The following is a 25,298-nucleotide window of genomic DNA, read 5'->3' on the forward strand; positions in this document are numbered from 1 at the left end:
CCCCATTTCACAGCCAGGGGAAGTGTGGAGAGCTTGCTGGCTGGGGATCACACACGGCCGGGCAGCCTGCGGCCTCCAGAGCCTTTGTGACTTCCGCCACACCACGGATGGGATTCCATCGGGACGGCAGGTGTTAGAACCTAGGGCGGGTTCGTCCAGAGAAACCCCTCCCACAGTGGGGCCTCCCCGCCCCCCAGCCTCCCAAAGGAAATTCCAGAACCCAACACCTGCTGGCCTGTGCACGGGGTGCCCCCCGCCCCGGCGGCACATCTGTGCGCTCACGTCCACGCGGGCCCCGCCCCTCCGCGGCTCAGCTTGTGCACGGGAGGCCTGAGGTCAGGGAACGTCTTAGCCCTGACCTCGGTGTTAGTTCCAAGGAAATGGTTCGACGTTCCCAGGAGTCCGCGGTCAGACGGAGCAGGTCCCCCGGAAGGGGTGTCCGTACCTGCTCTGCCTGCCTGCTCTGGGCCGCAGTCTGGCGAAAGGCCCCGGGCCCTCTCCTCCTGCCCGGCTTGGGATTCTCAGTGCCCTGCGTGAGGGCGCCCTGGCTCCCGGGCAATGCAGGCCCCGCTCACTGCCACCCCTGACCGATTTCCAGAGCCCGGGTCTGAGGAGGCGGCAGCGCAGGCAGGACTAGAGGGAGGGCTCCGCTGAATCCCAGAAGTGGTGCCTGTCCTCGGGAGAAAGTTCTCGTTCCTGTTTGCAGGCTGACGTCCAGTGGCTCCCCTAAGGTCCCACCCTTGGCAGGGAGGCCGATGGTTTAACAAGACCAGGGTGCACGCCCGCGGGCGCCACCCTCAGGTACCCTAAGAAACCCACTGGGGAACATGACTTCACGGACGTGGCCGGGCCCCCGTGTCCGGCTGTGACCGTCTAGGAAATGCTCGGAGGTCGTACAGCTCCCTTGCCCAGAGCCGGAGCGCTGGCCACATTGGGGCGGACCTCGGGGCAGGCGGCTCCCCACCCCCCGCCCACCCCAGGCCCACACTCAGCAAGGCCACAGAGCAGCTGGGGCAGAACCCGCACCCAGGGCTCCAGGTTCTCCTCAGATTTCTTCCCGTTTCAATCACTGCCGCCCTGGGTTCGGGTGGTCTGGAAGCCAGAGTTCCCTCTCGGTAGATGGGACCACACCGTGGGCTCTGCAACATCTCTGAATTCTGTAAGCGGGTGGCCACCTGGCAGTGACCTACTCCGATCAAGCACTCGGACTTCTAAAAACTGCCAGCATAAAAAACACGCAGGCGTAAGTAAGACTGGCTGTGTGGTGGAACTGCTGAAGCACAGTACATGGGAATTCATTGTTTTCACTCTTTTTGTGCTACATGTTCGAAATTTTCCTTGAGGTGTTTTAAAACGCCAGGAGTTGCCCCAAAATTAAGTCCTCAAGCACTATACAAATTCCCACAGTGAAGCCTTTAAGAATATTTTCCCCGAATTCCTAGAATTCTAATGAAAATTTGGAGGGAGAGAGGGGGCTTAGGGCCAAGGCCAGGAGAAGCTGAAGGTCACACTTCAGGGATCCTCTTGCTCCTGAAGGACAACTGCCCCCAACAGTCAGCGGTACCAGCACTCAGGACTCTGCACGATCCACTCCCTCCCCCAAGAGCACAAAGAAAGATTCACCAGAACCGTTTCTTCTTTATAAACACAAGTACATAATGTTTATTTGAAATTCCAATTTATTACAAGTTTACCCTTTAATGGGGCCCTTCCTCCTTAAAGACAATAAAAAAAAAAACAACAGTTCAGGTGTCACTGAAGTGGGAACACAGGATTCTGTGAACAAGACCAGACTGGCTCTAGGGTACGAGGCAGGGCATGGTGTTGGTGGCCGGGACTATGGAACCGGAGCGGCAGTGCTAAGCCCGAAGCTGGGGGAGAAGGGACAGTAAACCTATCCAGCAGCCACTGGAGCAAATCCCCAGTCTCCGGGCAGGGCAGGCGGGCGCGAGACAGGACCACACCTTGAAGTTCCATATTAAGAGGCTTTATTCTCAAGTTCTAGGAGCTGCAATCCCCTGGTGGACAAGTTTTCCCTTAACTTAAATAGGTACAGAAGAGCTGAGGTGCTCACATTTTCTAAATTCAAAGCTGACACAAAAGAAAATTAAACCCTGTTTTGCATTTTTATCAAAATCTGCCATAAAAGGGAGAGAAGACTACGAGGTTCTGCCTAACTAGAACTACTAGGGCCAGACTCCGCCCCCTGCCCCGCACGGACACGGACCCCTGCGAGATGCAGCTGCTCCGGGAGCTCCGCGTCTGCGTCCGAGGCCAGAACAGGCTCGGGAGGAGGGAGGAGGCGGCTGGAGATGGAGGAGGCAGAGACGGCCGCCAGGGCAGGCAGAGGGACGTGCCCGACCCCGCCAGGTCCCACCGCTTGCCCTGCTGAGCCTCCAACCCCGCTTCTCTGAAGGCAAGAGGATGGGCTGAGGGAGGCGACGGGGCAAAGTAAAGCAAACACGTTCTCATATAAACTGTACTGTACATGTGCCAAAGCAAGATGACAGAAATATTTTACAAGATGTTCTTTATACAATATCACTGCTGAAACAAGCAACTTTTAATAACTAGAAAAGTCAATTTAAAAAAATTAAACATTTAAATTCTTCCTGCTTTTCTTCTGCTCCCCTAAGAGCTTGTGTCTGGTATGTGGGTGGGCTGGGCTCCAACACCCCTCTGGCCAGATCCATCCAAGTAAAGGTTATATGCATGATTATAAGCAGGACTCCAGTCTCTAAGTGAAGTGCCTTAGGTTCTTTGTGGGTTTTGTAGGTTTTGTTTTGTTTTTTTTTTTCAGTTTTTTTGTTTTTGATTTGGAAGAGGTGAGGTGGGGCGAGAGAGGGGAGAGAGCGGTCACAAAGAAGGGGAGGGGTATTCAGGAATGGCTCCAGGACATGTCCTTTTACTCTGCCAAGAGCAACTCAAAAGAGCATGAGTGTCTCGTGATGCTGGTGAATACAGAATGCCGTACGGCCCTCACTGCTACCATCACCTGAGGGAGAGGCAGGGAGAGACAGAGGACGGGCTTCAAGAAACAAGACTGGGTGTAAATGGAGAGTAAAAAAATCAACCCCGCCTCCCCACTGGCCTGATTACCCCGATCCTTCCATGTAATACAGTAATCCCTCCCCTGGAGACCAGAGGCTTGGCACTGTCGTGGTGGCCAAAGCGGGAGGGGCCGCAGGGAAGAAAGTTAAAGGATGGGGGCCCATGAGAAAGCCGCACCCTTGGCCTCTCCCTGGAAACACTCAGCAGGGTTGAGGCCGCCTACCGCCCACGGTATCTCTGGGCAGAGACCACCAGCCCAAGATAGGCTCTCCAAGGAGCTCTGCCTGCTTAGGGCCCTCTGGAGAGCTGGGCAAGGCAGCACAAGCTTGGGATGACGGGCATTTCTGGACTCCCTGTGATCTCCTCCCTTCCACATTCTTCTCCATCTTCCTCTCTCGCTCCCTCCCACCCTCCCCGGCTCTCTCCGTTCCCTGCCCCCCCCACCTCAGCTCCCTTACCAGGGCCCTGCCTCTCTATTTCTTCTGCCTTCGTCCCCTCGACTGTCCAACGGGCTCTGACTCACTGTCCCCTTCATCTTCAGCAAGCCGATCGGGAAACTTCTTGCGTTTCCTGCGGACATACGGGTGGCCAGGAAGGTGTTTATGCAACAGAGCCACCAGACACTGTTCTGTCTTCACCGTGCAGTTCAGCACATGGCTGCCTCGGCAGTTGTAAAGCTCAGCATTGGTAAACACTTGCTTCATGTCAGTAAGAAACTCCTGCACAGAGCGGTAGCTCCCACAGGAACATTTGTTCTGCATTGTCTGGAAGTCCATGGGGTGGGTGATGATGTCATAGTAATCCTCAGCCTCATCTCTGGTCACGGGCTCCCTGTGGAGAAGAACCAAATGGAGATCAGAGCGCGAAACCTTGTTTTCGGACCACCGTTCCCGGAACGCCCACCCCTGCTGAGATCAGCCAGCGGGCAGGCAGAGAAGAGGTGTTGGTTCACCTAGGACCAAGTGCTGTCTCCACCGGTCTGGGAAGGAATGCCCCCCACACTCAGACATGTCCTAAAGGAAGGATCAGGGTCGTCCATACGACCTCCGCTCAGCGTGGCCCCAGACAGCTGGCTGGCTGCACACTCGGAGCACCCACCAGGCCGGTCCTGCTCCCCAGGGCCTGAGGACACAAAGCCCACCTGAAGGGCCAGCTGAAGCGGTACTTCACAATCTTGTGGAGGATCTCTTCACACTTCTGCAACTCGAGGCTCTGCCTCCGGGAGCTCCGCTTGGTCTGAAGCACCTGGCACCAAAGAAAGAGACGTGTTATTACAGGTCCAAGAGAAGAGCGGACAGAACAGAAAACGTATATATCCTTTGAAAAGAAAACAAAAACAAAAACAAAAAGCTCAACCACCTTCTCAGAGCAGAGACAGTCAAAATCATCTGACATTCCAGTCAGGGAGCGCGCTCAGCGGGGGCAGACCTCTTCCCATCAGCCCACCGGCCCCTCCCTGGCGGACGCAGATCAAAGCACCCCAGGGCAGGCAGCAGCTGCCGTTACAGCGGTCCCGCTAGAGGTCGGCCAGAGAGGCCACTGTCACCAGCACACCGGAGAGCAGATGGACCCGGGATCACGTGCCCACCAGGAGGGGTATAAACGAGCCACCGCGGAGACCCGCACGGGTTACGGGGACCACTGACAGCCAATTCTCGGGGGGCTGGGGGCTCTGAGGAAGAAAAGCAAGAGGTACGATTCCTCTCCCAGGCCCTCCTGCTGCAAGCACGTGGGAGCTAAGTGGCTGGGGAGGGTGGGCGTCCCCTCCAGGGAGCCATTGCCACTGTCACTCACAGCAGTCGGAGCCCCAGGCTTGAAGGGCTAGTTAGGGCTGGGCCAGCAGAAGGATCTCGCATTGCCCTCGAGCTCCCTAATGGCTTGCTTTATGCCCCCCAACCCCAATCTGCTCTGCCAAAATAAGTACGTTTTCAAGAGCCTCTGATTGTTCTTTAAAGCTCAAGTGAAATCTAAGTAAAACCACTAAAATTACATTGGTTGAGGAGCAGAGGGGAGGATAACACCCCTCCCACAACAACTGTGGGCAAAAGACCCAGGAGTGACTGAGGCTCCAACATTGCTGGCATTCCCACAATGGAGACCCAGCCCCTCCGAGCCACTGGAGACACATGGATACTATTTTAAAATCCTTAACAAGTCACGGGCTGCCTATTAACTGGAGGAGACGAAGTCTGTAGGCTACAGCAGGGGAATGCCGGACATAGCTGCTCCCGGGGGGCCCCGTGGCCTCCGTCTGCCTACAGGCCCCCCAACTGCCGCATCAGCCTCCAAAGGGAGGGGGGAGGGGCCCCCACCTGTTGCCCGATGGATTCCTGACGCTGGAGTGGGGGCTGAGAAACGATGGGTACAGCGAGGAGGCGAAATCACTCACCAGCTCTTCAACCTCCGCGTCGTCCACAGGTGGCGCCTTTGGCCGAGACTTCCTGGTGGGATGCGGCTTCTTACCCGGCCGGCGGCCCGGCCTCGCCGCAGGGGGGATGACACCCTGCTTGCCCCGGACGGTCTTTCGAGGTCTCACTATAATAGAAAATACGGATTCAGAGCTGAACAACAGAGGATGAAGGGAGCATGCCTATGGGATGGGGAGAGCATCTGGTCGAGCAGAGCAACAGCTCCCTTTGGTCATAAGGTGCTCTTGCTCTTGCTCTCCTGCCCTATCAGACATGACACTTTAAAGGTAGAGAAGCAGATGAATGGATACCTTTCAGCAACTGCCAAAGACCTTCTAAGAATCTCTTCTGAAGGCCAGTTCCTTCAGAATGGCTACTCTCTGTCCCCGCTCTGTTCACAGCTACTCCTAGGAACGAAGCCTCTGAAGGAGTCAATGGCAAGCTGACTCACTCTGGAGGAGAGGCCGTTTGCTAAAAGGTCTGCCTGGAATTCCCAGAGCCCAAGCTTGGCCTGTGAGTGTGTGTCCTTGCATGTGAGATGGAATCTGACTGTAGGACAGTTCTCGCCTCCTAGTTCCCCCAAATAATCCTATGCTCACCACCACAATCTTCTGGGAGAAAAGCTGTTATCTACTCGAAGTCTTCCTCAGTGAATCCAATTTAAAGGCCCACCCCAGTCCTGCTTTCTTGCATTTCTGAAAACCAAACAATGGGCCAGGCCACTTCCATAAGAGCCCTGCCCAGGACCCCCAAAGGGAGAATAAGGAATACAAAGGCCCCCAAGATGACCCGTGTCTCAGGTTGACAACGGGTGCTCGATGTCAGACAAACCAGTATTTCTCAATACGTCCTCAGGGAGTGATGCTCCATTAGGATTAGCTCAGAGCTTCTCCACTGAACACATTTTCCCTTCAAAGTAGGGAGGTGACATTTGGACAGAGACAAGGGTATACAGAGCCAATGACACAAAGAATCAATAAAGAATGTTTCATATTCTACTTCTAGACCCTGATAACCTTTCATTGGCTATTTTAAGATCTCTAAGCTCAAGACCAGGCTTGGAAGAAAGAATAAGAAACTGACACCAAGGATGAAACTCAAAATGCTAGAGACGGCCACCAACCCAGGGCCTTGAGTTGGGAACTAGGGAACACATCTTTGGTGGCCTAAAAGGTGGAGTAGACAAAGGGTTCTCAGATACCAATACTTCCCAGACCCCTTTGGCAGATAAGACCCTAGAAAGCTGGACAGAACAATTTTTTGGAAAGAAAACAGTAACTTGCAAGTGGAAAGCTATCACTACTCTGAAAATAAACAAAATGAGTACACTGTCACATTCAGAATCTATTCCCTGACAACCCTGCGTCCCAATCATATTCTCCAGCTAGCAGACGAAGTCTCTTCATAATCTGGGGTTAAGGGACTACTTGTGTTCTGACCCTGGACAACTGGGAAATCGTGCCTAGTGAACAAACAAAAGTAGCTCTGTAGGAATGAGAGAAATTAAAGTATCCCAAATAAGAGCCCTGCAAGATTGGAAAGATGGGGACAGGCGTACACACCCAAACCCCTCAGGTTTTAGCAGCACCCCTCCTGTAAAACTGGTCATGCCAAGCATCTTCTCAGACTCCTTATACCAAGGTCTAAACGCTCAGAGTGCTGTGATCTTGGGAACTGTACCATCTCTTCAAAAGCTCATCAAAATCTTGATCTGTGGTCTCTTTTCTACTAATCTACAAAGAAGGGTATATTTTGGATATATATACCCTTGGAGGAAGCCGTAAAAGGCTAGACTGCAGAGCTTTAGGTTTAACCATGAAAATGCCTCATGAAAAATGGCTGTTAAAGAGTGAGAGTCAATGCGGTTAAGTGTAAAGGAAGAGCCCCCCCCCCAAATCCCCCACTGGCATCTAGTGAAAAACAGATCTGAACCTTCCTAACAACCACCCTAAGCCATGAAAAAACTGGTCTTCTCTTTTCAAACTAGCGAAGCTAGATCCCTGCACACTATGACGAGAAAATCACGTGACCAGAGGAAAAAGCAGCCCTGCAGCACAGCCAAACCACTGTTAGGAGAGGACAGTGAGCCTTGGCCTTCCTCACCCGTGGTCCCCACTGTCCCCATACACTGAGAGGCTCAAACCAGCAGACTCGTCATAAACACACCTGGAGCCTTGAATTCCACTAAATGTCGGACCAAATGGATCTACACAGGGCTGATGTTCTTAAGACCAAGCCATCCAACTCCCACTAGGAAGGTGGTTACAGGGCACCTTGAAAATCCCTTCAAAAATCACGGCAGTGGAGTCACCCCACAGCCGAAACACGTGAGAGAAAGATGATAGCCCGACGGCAACGCTGGGTGGGTGGGTGGCTACTGCCAATCCAGTCTTTCCCAAGGCAGCTTGGAAAACTGTGAGGTCAACTACAAAGGCAAACTGAATACTTACATCGCAGACCAGCCACCTCATAATCCTCCTCCTCCTCTTCTTCCTCCTCCTCCTCCTCCTCTTCATCACTCTCATCATCTTCACTGTCCTCAGAGGCAGACTCTTCGGTGTAATTTCTGTGGGGAGGGAAACAGATGTAGGGAACGCGGGTCTAGGCCAAAGTGGTCCTAAGAAAGAATGAAGGCCCACGGGGATCCTCTTCACAGACTGGGTAGATGAGATGACTGAGGGCAGGGAGCCTGAATCGAGGCTAGGACACGGGCAACAGCATGAAAGCCTAAGCAGGCCTCCTCCAACAGGCCCCAAATGCTTTGGATAAGACACCAATAGCAACAGAAATCAAGACCAAAATACAACCCCACCTCTCCTCACATAAAACAATACAAAACCTATTCATTCCTTTTTTCTCACGAAATCACCCAGATAATGTAACATTTCAGATATTAAAAGCTGTTCCCAACTCTGGGGTGGACTGAAACGATAAACAGCCCGGACAGGTGTTACTCCACCTTGACGGTCCTCCTCTAGGAGTGGAACAGCTTGCAGATGACCATAACATCAAAGCAATGGTAATCCCAGCTCAGAACAGCTGGTCCAAAGCCCCCCATTTCAGGGTAGTGTGCCTTACTTGGCTCTAAGTGCAGCGGGAGCGGAGTGAGAAATAACTGAGTAATGCTGTTAGATGGGGTCAGGGTCAAACAGCTCTGCCCTCTCAGAGACCAAGCCAGAGCACCTATAAGCTGCCCTTTCACCACCTCAAACTGCAATGTGGAAAACAATGGTATTAACTTGGCAAATATTAGGCATATCCTCTTCACAAGGCCTTATTGGGATCAGGGTGAAGAACAAAGCACCACCTCTACCCTCAAGGTACTAACAATCTTGTGGGAAGACAGTCAACATGTAAGACTAACCATAGAGGCAAGATGCACCAAAAGACTGAGAGATTGGACACTTGGTTGGAACAGAGAGAGGAAGAATTAACCCTAAGAATATAAAAACAACATCTCAAAAAAGCAGTGAAATTTTAGATAGGCTGTAGTCAGTTCCCTCAGTTCTGGGGAGAGGGAATATTCCCAGCGAGAAGGAAAGCCCAGCAGACAAGGATACCCAGTCAACAGCCTGCACCGAGCACACAACATGGGAATAAGGGCTCATAAAAACATAGACCGGTATTGTCTAAGAGTCTCAAAAATCAGGCCAGGGAGTTTGGACTTTATTCTAGAGGTAATGGAAAGACTTAAGTTTTAGGATAGTGACACAAACTTATCTTTAAGCCTTACATAAACCATTCTGGTATCCACACCAAAGCTGGATGAACAGGAGGGGCGAGACATGAGGTAAGGAGTTGAGAAGCCACCGAAGGAGCTCAGAGGAGAGACGGAAGAGGGTCAACCGACAGCAGGGACCACAGAGGGGCAATAGGAGACTGACTCATGAGATGTCTGGACACGGAACTGACGTAAATGAACTGAGCGTGAGGGAGAGGAAGATGTCCAAGTTGACCCCAGAGTTCTAATCATGATAAAGAAGGAAAACAACAGGTATGGGTAAGGAAGGTCATGAGTTTCAGGACTCTTGAGCAGGGGGTGGTTGCAGAAGTAATTCAGAAGAGGGCAAAGTAGAAGCGTTAAGGCAAAGGGAGATAAACTGTTATCTGAGAAGGTATGATCCAGAAGATACAGAACATGTCTGGTAGTGAAAACCAGGAATGTCAACATCAAGCTAAAATGAAATCAGAGCCCTCTGAGCTCCTACTTAAGTAACCCCAATGATCAGGCTCCGTACGCAAAAGATGAAGTTAAAACTCCTTAGAATCATTCCGTTTGAGTAACTAAAGCTTAACTGTAACAACCATTTCACTTATTTGTTTTGAGAGAAGAAATTCTCACCTGCCACGGGAGTTGCGCCTGGCGGTCGCAGGCTGGCAAGCAGGGCACTGCCACTCGCCGTCTGGGACCTCGTAGAGGGCTGGCCTCAGACAGAACAGGTGGAAGGCTTTATTACATTCATCACACAAGATCAGTTTGTCATCCTCACCTGCAAGGAGAAAAACTTGTACAGCATTGTTGGGAGCATGGCAACAGTCCGCGAGCTGTAACAAAGAGCCACTCACCCTCGACTAACAGCATGGGGGAGCAAACAGTCTAGCATAATGTTATCACTTTCTTTTTAAATACAGTCATTTTTGATCAGAAATGTAGCATAAACTAGGCTACTGGTAATTTAAGACTCAGGTCTTCTGACTTATATCCCCAAATCTAGCTCGGCCTAGGGAGGACAGTTAAAACATTTACAAAGTAGCAGCAAAAACCAAGTCGTAGCAGGAAAGGTGGCTGTTCATCTCCCACTAAGACATGAATCCCACATGAAGTATTACATTTCCTGCCCATCCTCTTCCTCGACCCCCAATGCTTCCCAACTCCTATCTGATATGGTTCTCTTAAACCACTTGGTGTCAAAAATGCACGGAACCAACCTGACATGGTCATTTCTCTCTCTGACCTTCATTCTGAAACAGCGTTTAGACCAACTGATAGATTTTTCACAGGTCTTTCTATCCTTGGGAATTAAATCCTAACCTACTTCACAAAATAACGTTAGCCACTGAGAAGTCAATCGCTTGAGGGCTGTTAGTCATGAAGTTCCTTTTACACAGGCTCTGAGAGCTGGGACCATTAAAGAGCCCCAAATGCCTTGCTCTGTAGGACTCAGTGGCAGAGGGCCCAAACCGGAGTATTCCTCCCAGTGTGCAAATACTGCCCTCTGCTGGCAGACGTCTTACCTCATGGATGACTAAAAACTCCGGGAGATGATAAAAGAGATTTAAAATTTTAGGTTATTGTGTTCCCTGTAGAAAATTTAAAGACTGGAGAGATAAACTGCTCTTATACTCAAACCTGAGGAACAAAGGGCTTGCTCTGATTTACTGTCCTGTTATTTAAAAGAGTAGCATTTTACAGACCTCCAGAGGAAGGTAAAATCTGTCCCACTATACTTCAAAGCTGTGTGCACAGAATTCTTCAGCGGAGGAAATACCTTTGGAATGGAAACCCTAGTCCCTACTACACTCAGATAAGCAACACTGATCTAAATATACCTTTCTTCCGACAAACTTTGCATCGAGCATTCTCTGCGGACATATCCCACTTGATACAAGCATCAAGCATCCCAAGTAGAACATGCATTCTGGAGAAAGTCTGAGCTTCACGGATTGCTGTCTTCCATTTTTCCAGAGCAGATGCAACCTAAACAGAGACCAAACCAGGTCAGCGTTACTACAATGACCTCAAGGACATGACACGTAGATTTTTCACATAATACTGGCAGAGTATGCACCGAGAGCACTAGGAACAGAAGAGGAGAGAATGCTGAGTACGTTTACCTCCTAGAGCTTCTCCACCCTCACCCATTTATTTTACAGCAGAAATCAAGGCTCTGAAGAGTGAAAAACCTTGCCAAAAGTTACACAGAGAATTAAGGCAGGGGTGGGGGATGATCAGAGACCCATCTCTTCCAGTGAAATCCACTTAAAAATTCAGTATCATTTAACATTTATGGAAATGCTAGCGTGCAACCATGTCCTGAGCTAACACAACTTTGGTTAATAAGATGATGGGTCTCTGCATTATGTGCCACAATCCCAGATTACAGGGCCTGGATATTACAGTAAATACTATCTATATAGCATTCAACAACACTTAAAAATATTAAGTACTGATACAAAGCATTCCTCTTGACTTTATCACCAACTTCTAACTAAGTGAAAATTTCAGAGGGCCAGGGCCCAGGCTGACTTCTTTCTGGGCAGTTACTCTCAGCTTAATAGACACTGCCTCCTCCCATCATCAGAAAATGCAAATTAATTCAGAATTACCCAGGGAAAACACAGTTAGGATGGGAGAAAATATAATCAGGAATTTCAATGATAAAACACAACCCTCACTCCTATAAAACAGACATTCTAGGGAAAAACAGAAATGCCATTTTAGAATAATTCACTTATTTGTATTACTGTTTCATTAAGTCAAATGTGGTTTTTTTAGGTCTTCAAAGTATTTCTTGCCTAAATGATTAGGTAAGCATCTGCACAGACAAATGCCTGTCTGTAGTTGAGCTACTTCTGAAGCTGTGGTGGGAGGGTTGAGAGAGGGGAACAAAGGCTGCCCTTTCTTTCTTATGGAAACAGAGAACCACAGAGAGCCCTATGTGTGTAATTTCATAAATAACAAGAATACGTAATATAAACACAACAAAAATGAGAAGCTGCTAAAGCTCTAGTGGAATCTGACCCATTCCTTACTCCAACCTCCACTGCAGCTTTTTCAACAACTGTCCTCAAAATACAGCACAGCTGCCTTCCTCCCCGCTCAGAGCTCCTCCGTAAACTGTGAGGTCCACAACCACAGCTTGCCTCGCTGACCTTCTCCCGAAGGGCAGTGGAGAGCTAACATATGCTACCGCACAGGTCCTCTTATTGCGCTAACAACTAACATCCTGTCAATGGAATATAAATTTTTTTTTAAGATTTTATCTATTTTTTGACAGAGACACACAGAGAGAGGGAACACAAGCAGGAGGAGTGGGAGAGGGAGAAGCAGGCCTCCCGCTGAGCAGGAAGCACGATGCGGGGCTCGATCCCAGGACCCTGGGATCATGACCTGAGCTGAAGGCAGACGCTTAACGACTGAGCCACCCAGGCACCCGTGGAATATAAATTTAAGAATTTTAGGTTCAGCCCTAAAAAGAGTGCCTACTGGGAACAGGCTGAAAATGGCTAAAATGAGCTTTGCTGTCCTCTAGTGGACACTCAGATGCACACAAGTAGTCAGGAAAAAGCCCTATCAACAGATAGTACTGCCTTTTACTTATTTCCTATAAATTTTAAGATTTGAGCACTCAATAGGGCATCTGGCCTCATTAAAAAAAAAACAAAAACAAAAAACAAAAAAAACAACAACCTGGGGCACCTGGGTGGCTCAGTAGGTTAAGCGTTCAACTCTTGGTTTCCGCTCAGGTCACAATCTCAGGGTCATGAGATCAAGCCCAGGTCAGGCTCAGCGCAGAGTGTGCTTGAGATTCTCTCTCCCTCTGCCCCTCCCTCTACACTCACACTCTCTCTCAAATAAATAAATCTTTTAAAAAAAACAACCCTGAAAGATCTTAGAAATAAGCTTAACCTCATTTTAATACAGATTGAGATATAATTTAAGTTCACTTGTAAAGAAAATAATGGTTTTACATATATTTGCAGAGCTGTACAACTATCAACATAATCTTGAGAACATTTTCATCACCCCAAAAAGAAACCTTGTACCCCCACTAGTAGTCACTCCCTATTCCCCACCCTAAACTTCCCCAGCCCTAGGCAACCACTAATCTACTTTTGGTCTAGAGATTTTCTTCTTCTGGACATTTCATATATAATGTGTGGCTTCTTGGAGCATAATTTTTCTAGGACCATCCACATAGTAGCATGTAATAGTACTTTATTCCATTTTAATTGCTGAATATTCTTCCATTGTATGGATCAATCAATTACATTTTGTTTACCCATTCATCAGATGATGGACACCTTGGTTGTTTCCATTTTTTTGGCTATCATAAATAATTACTGCTATGAACATTTGTATAACCTTCATTTATTATTTTTGCCCAAGGTCTCACAGCAATTTGGGACCAGGTCTCCTTCACATCTCCAGATCCCCAATACCGATGTTCTTGACATTACAGATACCGGATAATCACTAGGATCCTGTTAAACCCACAGAGTTATCCACCTAGACCAGCCTAGATTCCAACCAACCTCTAATTTTGAGAGCAAAACATTAGGCACTCAAGATTTGAAAGACCATCCTGGTTTCCTACCATTGGAAAAAAAATTCCAAACAGTCCAGCACATTAAAACAAAAACCCCACACAATATTCAAAGACACTGGTTTTTTTTGTTTTTTAAAGACACAGTTTTTAGGAACAGATGAACCGTGGCAACTAAGTTTTGACATTCAACACTGGTGGTATCCGGTAAAATCCTGTGTCTCACAATGCTTCTGGGAGGCTAAACACATTATTCTGATGAAAAATTCAAATTCTCTAGCATGTTTAAATAAAGGTGGTCCCTACATAGAAGTGGGTATAACAGAATCAAAGGGAAGCCAGCTTATATGCAAAGTCTATATTAATCCCTTTACTAACAGTAAAAAGGCAACATCTTATCTTGCAAGGACAGGACAAGGCTTCCGACCATATTCTTCCACAAAAGAACATTTAAAATGGAAAATCAGATAATCAGGTTGTCAGGACAAATGCATCCAAAGTAAACAGAGAGCCTAACAGAACCCAGGATTTTGCCAAATTATACAAGGTCTTTCCCACTTAAGACAAAAAAATGAGATACATCATTAAATATTTGAAGTCATCAGGACTATTACAAAAGGGGGTTCGAGAAACAATCTACTTTTATAAGTAAGGAAACTGAAACCCATACTAAAGACTGATACTAACTAACTCACGCAACCACCTAGTGCCCGCCGAAAAACGCTGGCCTGGGCTAAGTGGAAACCTTCAAAGCAAAGGACAGTGGAAAATTTCAGAGCTGTGGCAAAGCTGACCTTTGGTCAGAAACTGCAGGCAGGGCATAATGCCATTTTAATGGAGAACATTGTTGAACTACTTAGTAGGCAACCTAATTGATTTTCCAAGAAACTCTTCCATGCTTTCCATTTGTGTACTGTGTCTGGGCCCCAAGGTTAAATCTGCAGTGCTCAAATTTTCCTCCCCAATCAAAACTAAGAATGAAGTCTCATATGACAAGCTAAAAAGAGGTTACTTTGCTATGGGGAGGGTACTAAAAAAGAACTTAACGAGAATTCTACAGCCACTACTTCCCAACGAGAAGAAAATGTTACTGGTAAGGAAATGTCAAGGAAAGATCACGTCAAAAAAGAGACTCCTCTGGACAGAGTTAAAAACAAAACCCATGCAGTACTTGGCAAGGCTAAAACTGATGCCTAACGAGAAGAGACTTAGCAGAGGAGACTATAAACTAATGTCTTAGACTTTATCTGGAAGGTGACCTGCATGCTAGGTAGCCATTAAAAGGGGCACACAGGAAGTGAGAACCCAATCCCAGAAAGATACTGACATGAACAGACCTTGATCTTACTGAATCTTCGTTCTCCGCTCCACTTACCCTCCCACTCAGAAGGACTCTCCTTTCATCATGCATCACCTTGGCCTTGGAAAGAAACAGGGGAACTTGACAACGGTATACAAATACCTGAGGTTAGAGGGAAAACTCATTCTATGTAAACTCAGAGGGCAAAACAAGGAGCAACTGTCAAAGAGGAGAAAGCCAATTTCAGTTCAACCCAACCAGGCCTATGCCCCCCTCCATGACTGGATTAACTCCTATTTATTCTTCAAACCCCAGTTGACACATCTGCTCCTTTGGGGAGTTTTCCCTACTTTGCCCTAGGTGTCCCTCACAGGTAGGCTGAGTCCTGCGCTTTCTCGTCAGGACCTGTCACTCCACCACAACCATCCCTCCCACTCCAACAGGACTCCTGGAGGGCAAGGACTTCTGGCTTCTACTCATCACTACAACCTCCGGACCCACCACAGGACTGCCCAAGACAAGTCTCTACCAGCTGGTTTCAAAAAGAAGGAAGTACAGAAGGGGGAGAGAGAAATCAAAAACAAAGGGAAGTATTCTATGGGATAATGCCTGGGACGTTTCCCTTAATGTAATGGTTTCAAATTCTTTTCTTTGTAAGTAATCTTAAGTAGAAAGCTAATAGACAAAACAGAAAAAAATGGAGCTGCTCACTATTCTAATAAAGACAAACCAGAGACGACGTAAAGTTCATCAGTAAGGAATTAATGCGCTGAGAAAACACGGTACCACGTAGATCTATAATGGACTGAAAGCGGGGAGACAGACAGAGTATGTTGATGGATAAGAGACTGCAGAACATGATGCAGATGATTCCATTCTGTAAAATTCCAATAAAACTATCTTCGTGTGCATACAGAAAACACACCAAATACTGAAGACTGATAATCCTGGGGAGCAAAACTAGGATGGGAGTTGTTTCATATTTCACTTACCTCTCACACTGGATTTATTTACAATGAGCACGTTACTTTTAAAACTTAAACCAGAAAACTGGATATCCACATTCAAAAAATTGAACTTACACCTTAAGTCTACAAATAATAATTCAAAATGGATCAAAGATTTATTTATTTATTTATTTTTATTTGAGAGAGAGAATGAGATAGAGAGAGAGAGAGCATGAGAGGGGGAGGGTCAGAGGGAGAAGCAGACTCCCTGCTGAGCAAGGAGCCCGATGCGGGACTCGATCCCGGGACTCCAGGATCATGACCTGAGCTGAAGGCAGTCGCTTAACCAACTGAGCCACCCAGGTGCCCCAAAATGGATCAAAGATTTAAATGTAAAAGCTAAAATTCTAAGACCTGTAGAAGAAAACAGAGGGGAAGGAAACTGGATTTGTGACGTTAAATTTGGCAATGATCTCCTGGATATGACACCGACAGCAGAAGCAACAGAAGAAAAAACAGGTAAGGTAAACTTCATCAAACCTGAAAACTTTTGTGCATCAAAGGATGGCATCAACAGAATGAAAAGGCAGCTCACAGGATGGAAGAATATATTTGGAAATCATACATCCGATAAAGGATTAATACCCAGAACATATAAAGAACCTACATAACTCAGTGACAAAAAACACATAATCCAATTAAAAGACAGCTAAAGGACTCAAAGACACATTTCCCCAAAGAAGACAAATGGCCAACAAGTACATTGTTCACCACTAATTATTAGGGAAATGCAAATCAAAACCATGAGCTATCACCTCACAGCCATCAGGATGACTGCAATCACAGAAACAGAACAGAACCGGCACTGGCAAGGGTGTGGAGAGATGAGAACCCCGTGCACCACCGGTGGGCATGTAAAATGGTGCAAGGCTGTGGAAAACAAGGCATTTCTTGAAAAAGTTAAACGGAATTACTATATGATGCAGCTATTCAACTTCTAGGTATATAGCCAAAAGAACTGAAAGAACTGCAACAGACAGTTGTATGCCCGTGTTCCCAGCAGCATTACTGGACGTGAGGGCCACCTGGACGCAATATCTGTCATCCCACTGTTCTCCAGGATGACTCTGGCTGGTGTGGCTGGTTAGATGGCTGTCTCCTCCCTCCCTCACTGTGCGGCCCTCCTGAGGCTGTGCACCTGGCCATAGAGGACAACCTTCTCCAACAGATCAGGATCGTCCTTCGGTCAAGGGTATACAGCTGGACTCCCCGGTTAGACGCTCCAACAAGCTCTTAAAGTCCATAGCAGCATACCCACAATGCCAAAAGGTGGAAATGAGTGCATCGCCAGATGAATACAGAATGTGGTATATACACAGAATGGAGTATTACTCAGTCTTAAAGGGAAATTCTGGCACATAACACAACATAGATGAGCTCTGAAAACATTATGCTATAATCCATTAAGAGACTCTTAATCTCAGGAAACAAACTGAGGGTTGCTGGAGTGGCAGGGGGTGGAGGGATGGGGTGGCTGGGTGATGGACACCGGGGAGGGTATGTACTATGGTGAGTGCTGTGAATTGTGTTAAGACTCATGAATCACAGACCTGTACCCCTGAAACAAATAATTCATTATATGTTAACAAAAAAATTTTTTTAACAAAGGAAAACATTATGCTAAGTTAAATAAACCAGTCACAAAAGGACAGATATTGTGGGCGCCTGGGTGGCTCAGTCGTTAAGCGTCTGCCTTCGGCTCAGGTCATGATTGCAGTGTCCTGGGATCGAGTCCCACATCGGGCTTCCTGCTTGGCAAGAAGCCTGCTTCTCCCTCTCCCATTCCCCCTGCTTGTGTTCCTGCTCTCGCTCTGTCAAGTAAATAAATAAAATTAAAAAAAAAAAAAAAAAAGGACAGATATTGTGATTCCACTTCTATGTAATAATACTCAGACACAGAAATAAAGTGGGGATTGCCAGGGGTTGAGGAGACAGCGAAATGGGTAGTCTTTAGTGGGCATAGTTACAGTTTGGGAAGATAAGAAGGCTCTGGAGATGGATGGTGGTGACAGGTGCACAACACTGTGAATGTACTTAACAACACAGAAAATAAAAATGGTTAAGATGCTACATTGTTCCTTATGTGTATTTTACCACCATTTTTAACAATTTAAAAACCGCTACCACCTTTTAAAAATCAATCACAGCCCTGGTAAAAGGGGATGGGAACACTGTGAGACTTTATCCAACTGTGCTCCACAGACCAGTTCAAAAGCCACAACATTTAGTAGAAGTGAGAAAAATGGAACACTGGCTCAGGGAACAGTGCTTTACAGAAGGTAAAAGCACTGGGTTGGACTATTTTAAAATCAGATCCACTCTCCTACAGTTACGAAACCGCATCTTCATGAACAAAATACCTTTGCTTCCTCTGCCAGTTTCTTCTCTTCGTCCACCTCTTCCGTCTTTGCTGAATCTTCACTTTGGAGTTTTCTTCTCTTTTGCTTGGGAGCCATGAAGCCTTGGAGAAACTTCTTTATGACACTGGCTTGTAGGGCAATAACACACTCACCAAAATCCTTCAGTTTCTCTAATGAGATCACCTACAGGAAATGACGAAAACAAGAGAATGAATGAAAGGCCAAGATGACAGGAGACTATCCTCCCCTCCCCACACCCCGACTCCGGTCATCTCTGTGTACTACTCTTACTTGATGTGGGTTGTAGGGGGAAGCTAATTTTTAAGCATGTTCAGTGGCAGCTCCCCACCAGTTTCAGTGTCACTGGGAAAGTTTATCCAAAAGCAACTTCACTGGGGGTTTTCCTAGGGGGTAAAGGCCTTTTACTGAAGCTAACCCCTCCCCACATGTGGTAGTAAAATTCTGTATTTACTCAAAATAACGCATGTTGTCTGCTTTTAAAAAAAAAAAAAAAAAAAAAAAGGAGACTATCCTTGACTAAATTCAAATCAATCTGGGCCCCAAATGGGTCACACAACATGAATTTGCCTTGGTCCTCAGTTCAATGGGTGGTTTATACCTTTAGAAGCAGCTGACTACCTCCATTTACCCAGCAATGGGACCCATGGGATGCTGAAACTTGCTCTACTTAATTAAGGAAGTTAGGGAGCTCATTCATTCACTCAGCAACTGGGTGTTTACTATGTGCAAACTACAGTCTCAAGGCAAAGAAAAACTGAGAAGGAAAATAAACATTTACTGACCCACTGGCTTACAAACTATAAGCCAGGTAATACTCTTTCCATACTTGATGTCATCTAAGCCTCACATTTATTTTATGGATAAGGACAGAAGCAAAATCACTTTGATCCAACTCACACTCTTGAGTGAACGCTACCTTCTCAGTCATGCAAAACATGTCAATTTAAAAAATACCATTTTATAACTATAAAGAAAAACAAAGAATGATGATAATCCAATGTTAGCAAGGTGTGAGCCTGGGTTTGGCACAAAGTAGGCAATTGACTAATATTTGCAAAATAAACAAAAAAGTAAATATTGTATTTGAAACTGGCAAAATATTTAGTGTTGAATAATTATTTAAAAAATCACTAAAACAGGGGCGCCTGGGTGGCTCAGTTGTTAAGCGTCTGCCTTTGGCTCAGGTCATAATCCCAGGGTCCTGGGATCGAGGCCTGCATTGGGCTCCCTGCTCTGCAGGAAGCCTGCTTCTCCCTCTCCCACTCCCCCTGCTTGTGTTCCCTCTCTCGCTGTGTCTCTCTCTGTCAAATAAATAAATAAAAAATCTTAAGAAAAAAAATCATTAGAAAAATAAAGATATTTAAATCCTTTTTCCCACAAAATGTACCATGAATTCATAACCAGACTAATTTTTTTTTTTTTAGATTTTATTTATTTGACAGAGAAAGACACAGCAATAGAGGGAACACAAGCAGGGCGAGTGGGAGAAAGAGAAGCAGGCCTCCCACAGAGCAGGGAGCCCGATGTGGGGCTCGATCCCAGGATCCTGAGATCACGACCCGAGCCAAAGGCAGACGCTTAACGACTGAGCCACCCAGGCGCCCCCCCCTTTTTTTTAGATTTTATTTATTTATTTGACAGAGATAACCAGACTAATTTAAAAAAAGGCTGGGGGTGCCTGGCTGGCTCAGTTGGTAGAGCACGTGACTCTGTATCTCAGGATTGTGAGTTTGAGCCCCACAGTGGGTACTGAGATTACTTAAAAAAAATAATAAAAATTAAAAAGGAGAAAGAGAAAGCTACATATATAAGATGCATATATATATATATATGCTATATATGCATATATATATGCATATATATATATGCATATATAGCATATATAATATGCTAATTCTTTTTTTTTTTTTTTTTTTAAAGATTTTATTTATTTATTTGAGAGAGAGAGAGAGAGCACATGAGAGGGGGGAGGGTCAGAGGGAGAAGCAGACTCCCTGCTGAGCAGGGAGCCCGATGCGGAACTCGATCCCGGGACTCAGGATCATGACCTGAGCCGAAGGCAGTCGCTTAACCAACTGAGCCACCCAGGCGCCCTATAATATGCTAATTCTAATAGCAAAGAAATAGAAATACGAAAGTCTTACAGTAAAAGATTTATCCTATCAACTCCATGGGTTATTTTATGTATCCCAAAGCGATATAAAGACTTAAAGAAATAGAATGTACTTACAAATTGAGAAAAAAGATGCAACTGCTCAAAAAAACACATGACTAACAAACATGCTGTAACACATATGAATAATTTGAAAAGACCCACAATTATTAGTATCTTTGGAGTTACATGGATTTTATTATTTAAAATCAGTAAAAAGCATTTTAGTATTTTCTTTTTTTTTTTTTTTTTAAGATTTTATTTTATTTATTTGAGAGAGAGAGAGAATGAGAGACAGAGAGCATGAGAGGGAGGAGGGTCAGAGGGAGAAGCAGACTCCCTGCCGAGCAGGGAGCCCGATGCGGGACTCAATCCTGGGACTCCAGGATCATGACCTGAGCCGAAGGCAGTCGCTTAACCAACTGAGCCACCCAGGCGCCCCAGCATTTTAGTATTTTCTGATGGACAGTATTTTTCAATCTTCTCTCCAGCTGTGATATCTAAATCTATCTCATGTGGAACATGGGGTCTCCTGAATTCATGTGAGGGTCTTTCTGAGCAGTGACAGGACTCTAAACAGGCCTTGAAATGTACCCATTTACCAGCATGAGTGCTACCCAACATTAAGCATAACCCTACTGAGCTGATCGGTATAAAGGACGGACAAAACAGGGATAAACAAACAAGTTTCAGATCTTAAAGCACAGGCATCAATCACATGGGCATATTATAGATATGTTAAATAATGTTTCAGGACTGTGACTCCAGGACCAGTTTTCATTCAACTTAGTAGAAAATCACTTTTTGGGGTGCCTGGCTGGCTCAGTCAATGGAGCGTGCGACTCTTGTTCTCTGGGTTGGGGGTTCGAGCCCTACACTGCATGTAGAGAGTACTTAAAAATAAAATCTTAGGGGCATCTGGGTGGCTCAGTCCATTAAGTGTCTGACTTCGGCTCAGGTCATGATCTCAGGGTCCTGGATCAGCCCTGTGATGGGCTCCCTGATCAGTGGGGAGTCTGCTTCTCCCTTTCCCTTGCCCCTCCCCCCGGCTCATGCTCACTCTCTCTCTCTAAAATAAATAAATAAAATCTTTTAAAAAATAAATAAAATCTTAAAAAAACAAAACCAGAAAAGCTCTTTTTGAACAAAGGATCTAAGCCAATGATTAGATTTTTCTGGATATCAAAGGAAAAATATCAAATGTACATGGAGAATTTTTGGTTCCACAGGTCTTTCAAAAACAAACCCACACATGATTTTCAGGGTCATCTGGGGAAGTCAAGAACAATATCAGGGAATAATTCCAAATTGAGTTTCCATGAATAACAGATCTCCTAAGGGTGTTTGCTTATATTCTTACCCGAGCTTCAAATTCCGATGTTTCTTCCACATAACCAAGTCCCCCCTTTTGTAATCTTGTTGCAACTTCAATGAGATCACTGCGAAGAAAGTTTAAAAGCTCCTGGTTGCCATCACAGGATTTTAGACCCAAATTAGGCTTCCGGGCCAGATGAATAGAATGAATGATGTCCTGGTACCTAGAAAAGTTGGGGGCAGGGAGGGAAAATAAACTCTGAATGACAGGTCTCACTTCTAGAAGACTTACTCAGATCTTCATCTCTCCTTGGTGATTTCTTCAGTTTCGTGTTTCTTATACGAATTTTCAAATTTGTCTTATTCTTGATTCATTTGAAAAACACCCTTTTTTCAATTATTTGATAATCCTAGTACCTGAAGTGTCCTGCTTTACCTAGCTCTCATTCATGGTTCCTGGTCGGCATTTTTTTTTTTTTTTTTTTTTACCTTTTTACCATGAGTTTCTTGGGATTTTATCTGTGGAAATTCTTTGAGGCCTGGTTTCAAGTTGTGCTCCTCCAGAGAATGTGCACTTGCTCACGTCAGTTACCAGGAAATGCTACCAACCTGAGACAACTTTAAATCACCTGCCTGGAATGCCTCATAACATAGTAAAAACGTGAAACAGGGCTGAAACTCTACACAAGGACCTTCGAGTTCACTCTCATGCTAAAGATTAACCCACTGAGGTCCCAGCAATAGACTGGCGAGTCCGTAAGCTTCACTGTTGGCTGCTGCTGCTTGCTTTTTCTTTTAAGATTTTATTTATTTATTTGAGAGAGAGAGGAGACAGCATGAGATGGGGGAGGGTCAGAGGGAGAGCAGACTCCCGGAGCCTGATGCGGGACTTGATCCTGGGACTCCAGGATCATGACCTGAGCCGAAGGCAGTCGCTTAACCAACTGAGCCACCCTGGCGCCCTCACTGTTGGCTTCTTACAACAAAATGAAAACTGGAGCTCAAGGTCATCTCAGTTGAAGTATACTAAGTTCCATTTCATTCTTAATAAGCATTTTATTTATTATATATTATTTTCCTCTGAATACAACTTCATTGTGTCCCACTGGTTTTCTTGCAAAGATTTCCCTTTCCTTGCTTTCTAGAATTCCCTTTATTTTCTTCCTTGATGTTATCTAGGAATATATTTAACTGTCAGTTAAGATCTTTTTGGACATCTTTAAGGAATTTGTTTCTAATTTTATCACAATCTGATCAGAGAAGGTATCCTGAAACTCTATTTTTAAAATCTGTTGAGATTGCTTTTGTGGCTAAGTATATGATTAATTTTTATAAATGTTAAATGGATAGAACAAAAAACTTTACTTCTCTTTTTCCAACTGGCCTAGTATCATTTTGTTTTTAAATTCCTTTTTTTATTGAGGGGCGCCTGGGTGGCTCAGTCGGCTAAGCATCTGCCTTCAGCTTGGGTCATGATCCTGGAGTCCCAGGATGGAGCCCCGCAGCGGGCTCCCTGCTCAGTGGAGAGTCTGCTTCTCCCTCTCTCTCTGCCCCTCACCCTGCTCGAGTCTGCTTCTCCCTCTGCTCCTTACCCGGCTTGTGTACTCTCTCAAATAAATAAAATCTTGAAAAAAAAAATTCCTTTTTTTTTTTTTAAAGATTTTATTTATTTATTTGACAGAGGGATAGAGAGCACAAGTAGGCAGAGTGGCAGGCAGAGGGAGAGGGAGAAGCAGGCTCTCTGCTGAGCAGGGAGCCAGACGTGGGGCTCGATCCCAAGACCCCAGGATCATGACCTGAGCTGAAGGCAGCCACTTAACCGACTGAGCCACCCAGGCACTCCCAAAAATTCCTTTTTTTATTGAAGTGAGTAACTGAGTGCACACCCTGTAATTTATATCCTTCATCACTTATTTTCTTGTAAGGAGTATATATATTTGTTTTATAAATGTGAACTTCAAATGGTCTGTAATACATTATCCTCTCCCCTTGGCTACCCCAAAGGAAATCCAAATAACCACCACCAAGAGAACAGGTAAATAAAGTAAAATCACAAAGACTGTACACAAATTCCCAGAATAGGATATAGAAAGAAAAATGATAGAGTTTGGTTATAAAAATCATGGATGGAACCTGAAACTACCCGTATATTTTATGTCAACTATACTTTAATTAAACACAAAACAAAACAGAACAAAATGTGGCTGGCTCTTCAGTAAAATAATGCTAAGGAACATTAAGTCTCAACTATTACATATGCTTGACAGCCTTTAAAAAGTTCAAAACCAGCAAAACAAGATATGTGTTTGGGTTTTTTAATGCTCAACAAACCAAAAAAAGTCTAAGTTTTGTTTTTAACCCTGACAATCCAATATTTTAACCAAACAGAAGACACATCATAGAACCATATTCCTTTGTGGTTGGGTATATTTGACATTTTCCCTTGTCTTTCTTAATTTGCCTATTAATACCTATATTAACACACCATGATTCTGAATAAAATTTTAATTAATTTATGCATTAAGTAGTGGACTAAAACTAGTATCATGTACCCATCCATTATCACTCACAAAGTCTGGAAAAGTTGCAGTTGTGTACTGAATGATATCTTCTTTCTTTCATTTCTTCTTTCTTCAAACCCAAATGCAACTATGAAAGCATGCAGTCAGATACTAAAGGTGGCCTTAAGCCAAAACCCTGCCCTGGCTTTGACAGGAGCAATGGCTAGAACAGGAAGGACACTAGCAAATCTAGATGTAGACAGTATTTGTTTTGGAGGCTTTTAAAGATACAATTCATATAACATTAAACTCACCAGTTTAAAGCATACATTTGCAGTGATTTTTATGTTGTGGAACCATCAAAACTACCTAATTCCAAAACTTACATCACCCCAGAAAGAAACCCCATACCCATGAGCGTCTGCCTTCGGCTCAGGTCACAATCCCAGGGTCCCGGGATCGAGACCCACATCGGGCTCCCTGCTCAGTAGGGAGCCTCCTTCTCCCTCTCCCCTTGCCCCCTCCACCCCGCTCATACTCACTCTTGCGCTCTCTCTGCATTCTCTCTCTCAAATAAATAAATAAATAATAAATCAGACATTATGGGCCTTTTGTCTAGCTTCTTTGATTCAGCCTGTTTTTTAGTTTCAGCCCTGCTATAACTATAGCATACAGCAGTACTTTGTTCCTTTTTGTGGCTGAATATGCCACATTTTGTTTATCTATCCAACAGCTGATGGACATTTGGGTTGTTTTCATTTTCTGGCTATTTCAAATACTGACAATACTTCTGAATACCAACTGCTGTGGAACTGCAAGGCTGTCTAACTACAATGAGGATCTCAGTTCAGTGCATGACACACATTAATCAACGAACAATCCTGCTATACTGTATATACGTGGTTTAAAAACATGCT

General features: G+C 45.4%; 1 protein-coding gene across 1 annotated transcript in view; it reads right to left on the minus strand.

The window, feature by feature from the left end:
- Positions 1-1,648: 1,648 nt before the first annotated feature.
- BAZ1B (bromodomain adjacent to zinc finger domain 1B) overlaps positions 1,649-25,298 on the minus strand; it is a 70,502-nt gene continuing 46,852 nt past the window's right edge. The window contains exons 12-20 of the mRNA XM_032430725.1: positions 21,927-22,104; positions 18,394-18,576; positions 11,010-11,157; positions 9,802-9,949; positions 7,910-8,025; positions 5,441-5,586; positions 4,193-4,296; positions 3,510-3,882; positions 1,649-2,995 (exon numbers count right to left, since the gene is read on the minus strand). Of these exons, the coding sequence (XP_032286616.1) occupies positions 3,525-3,882; positions 4,193-4,296; positions 5,441-5,586; positions 7,910-8,025; positions 9,802-9,949; positions 11,010-11,157; positions 18,394-18,576; positions 21,927-22,104 (1,381 nt within the window). The 3' untranslated portion in view covers positions 1,649-2,995; positions 3,510-3,524. The remainder of the gene's footprint in view (positions 2,996-3,509; positions 3,883-4,192; positions 4,297-5,440; positions 5,587-7,909; positions 8,026-9,801; positions 9,950-11,009; positions 11,158-18,393; positions 18,577-21,926; positions 22,105-25,298) is intronic.

This window comes from Phoca vitulina, unplaced genomic scaffold (genome assembly GCF_004348235.1).
Source record: "Phoca vitulina isolate PV1807 unplaced genomic scaffold, GSC_HSeal_1.0 scaffold45, whole genome shotgun sequence".
NCBI classification, from domain to species: domain Eukaryota; kingdom Metazoa; phylum Chordata; class Mammalia; order Carnivora; family Phocidae; genus Phoca; species Phoca vitulina.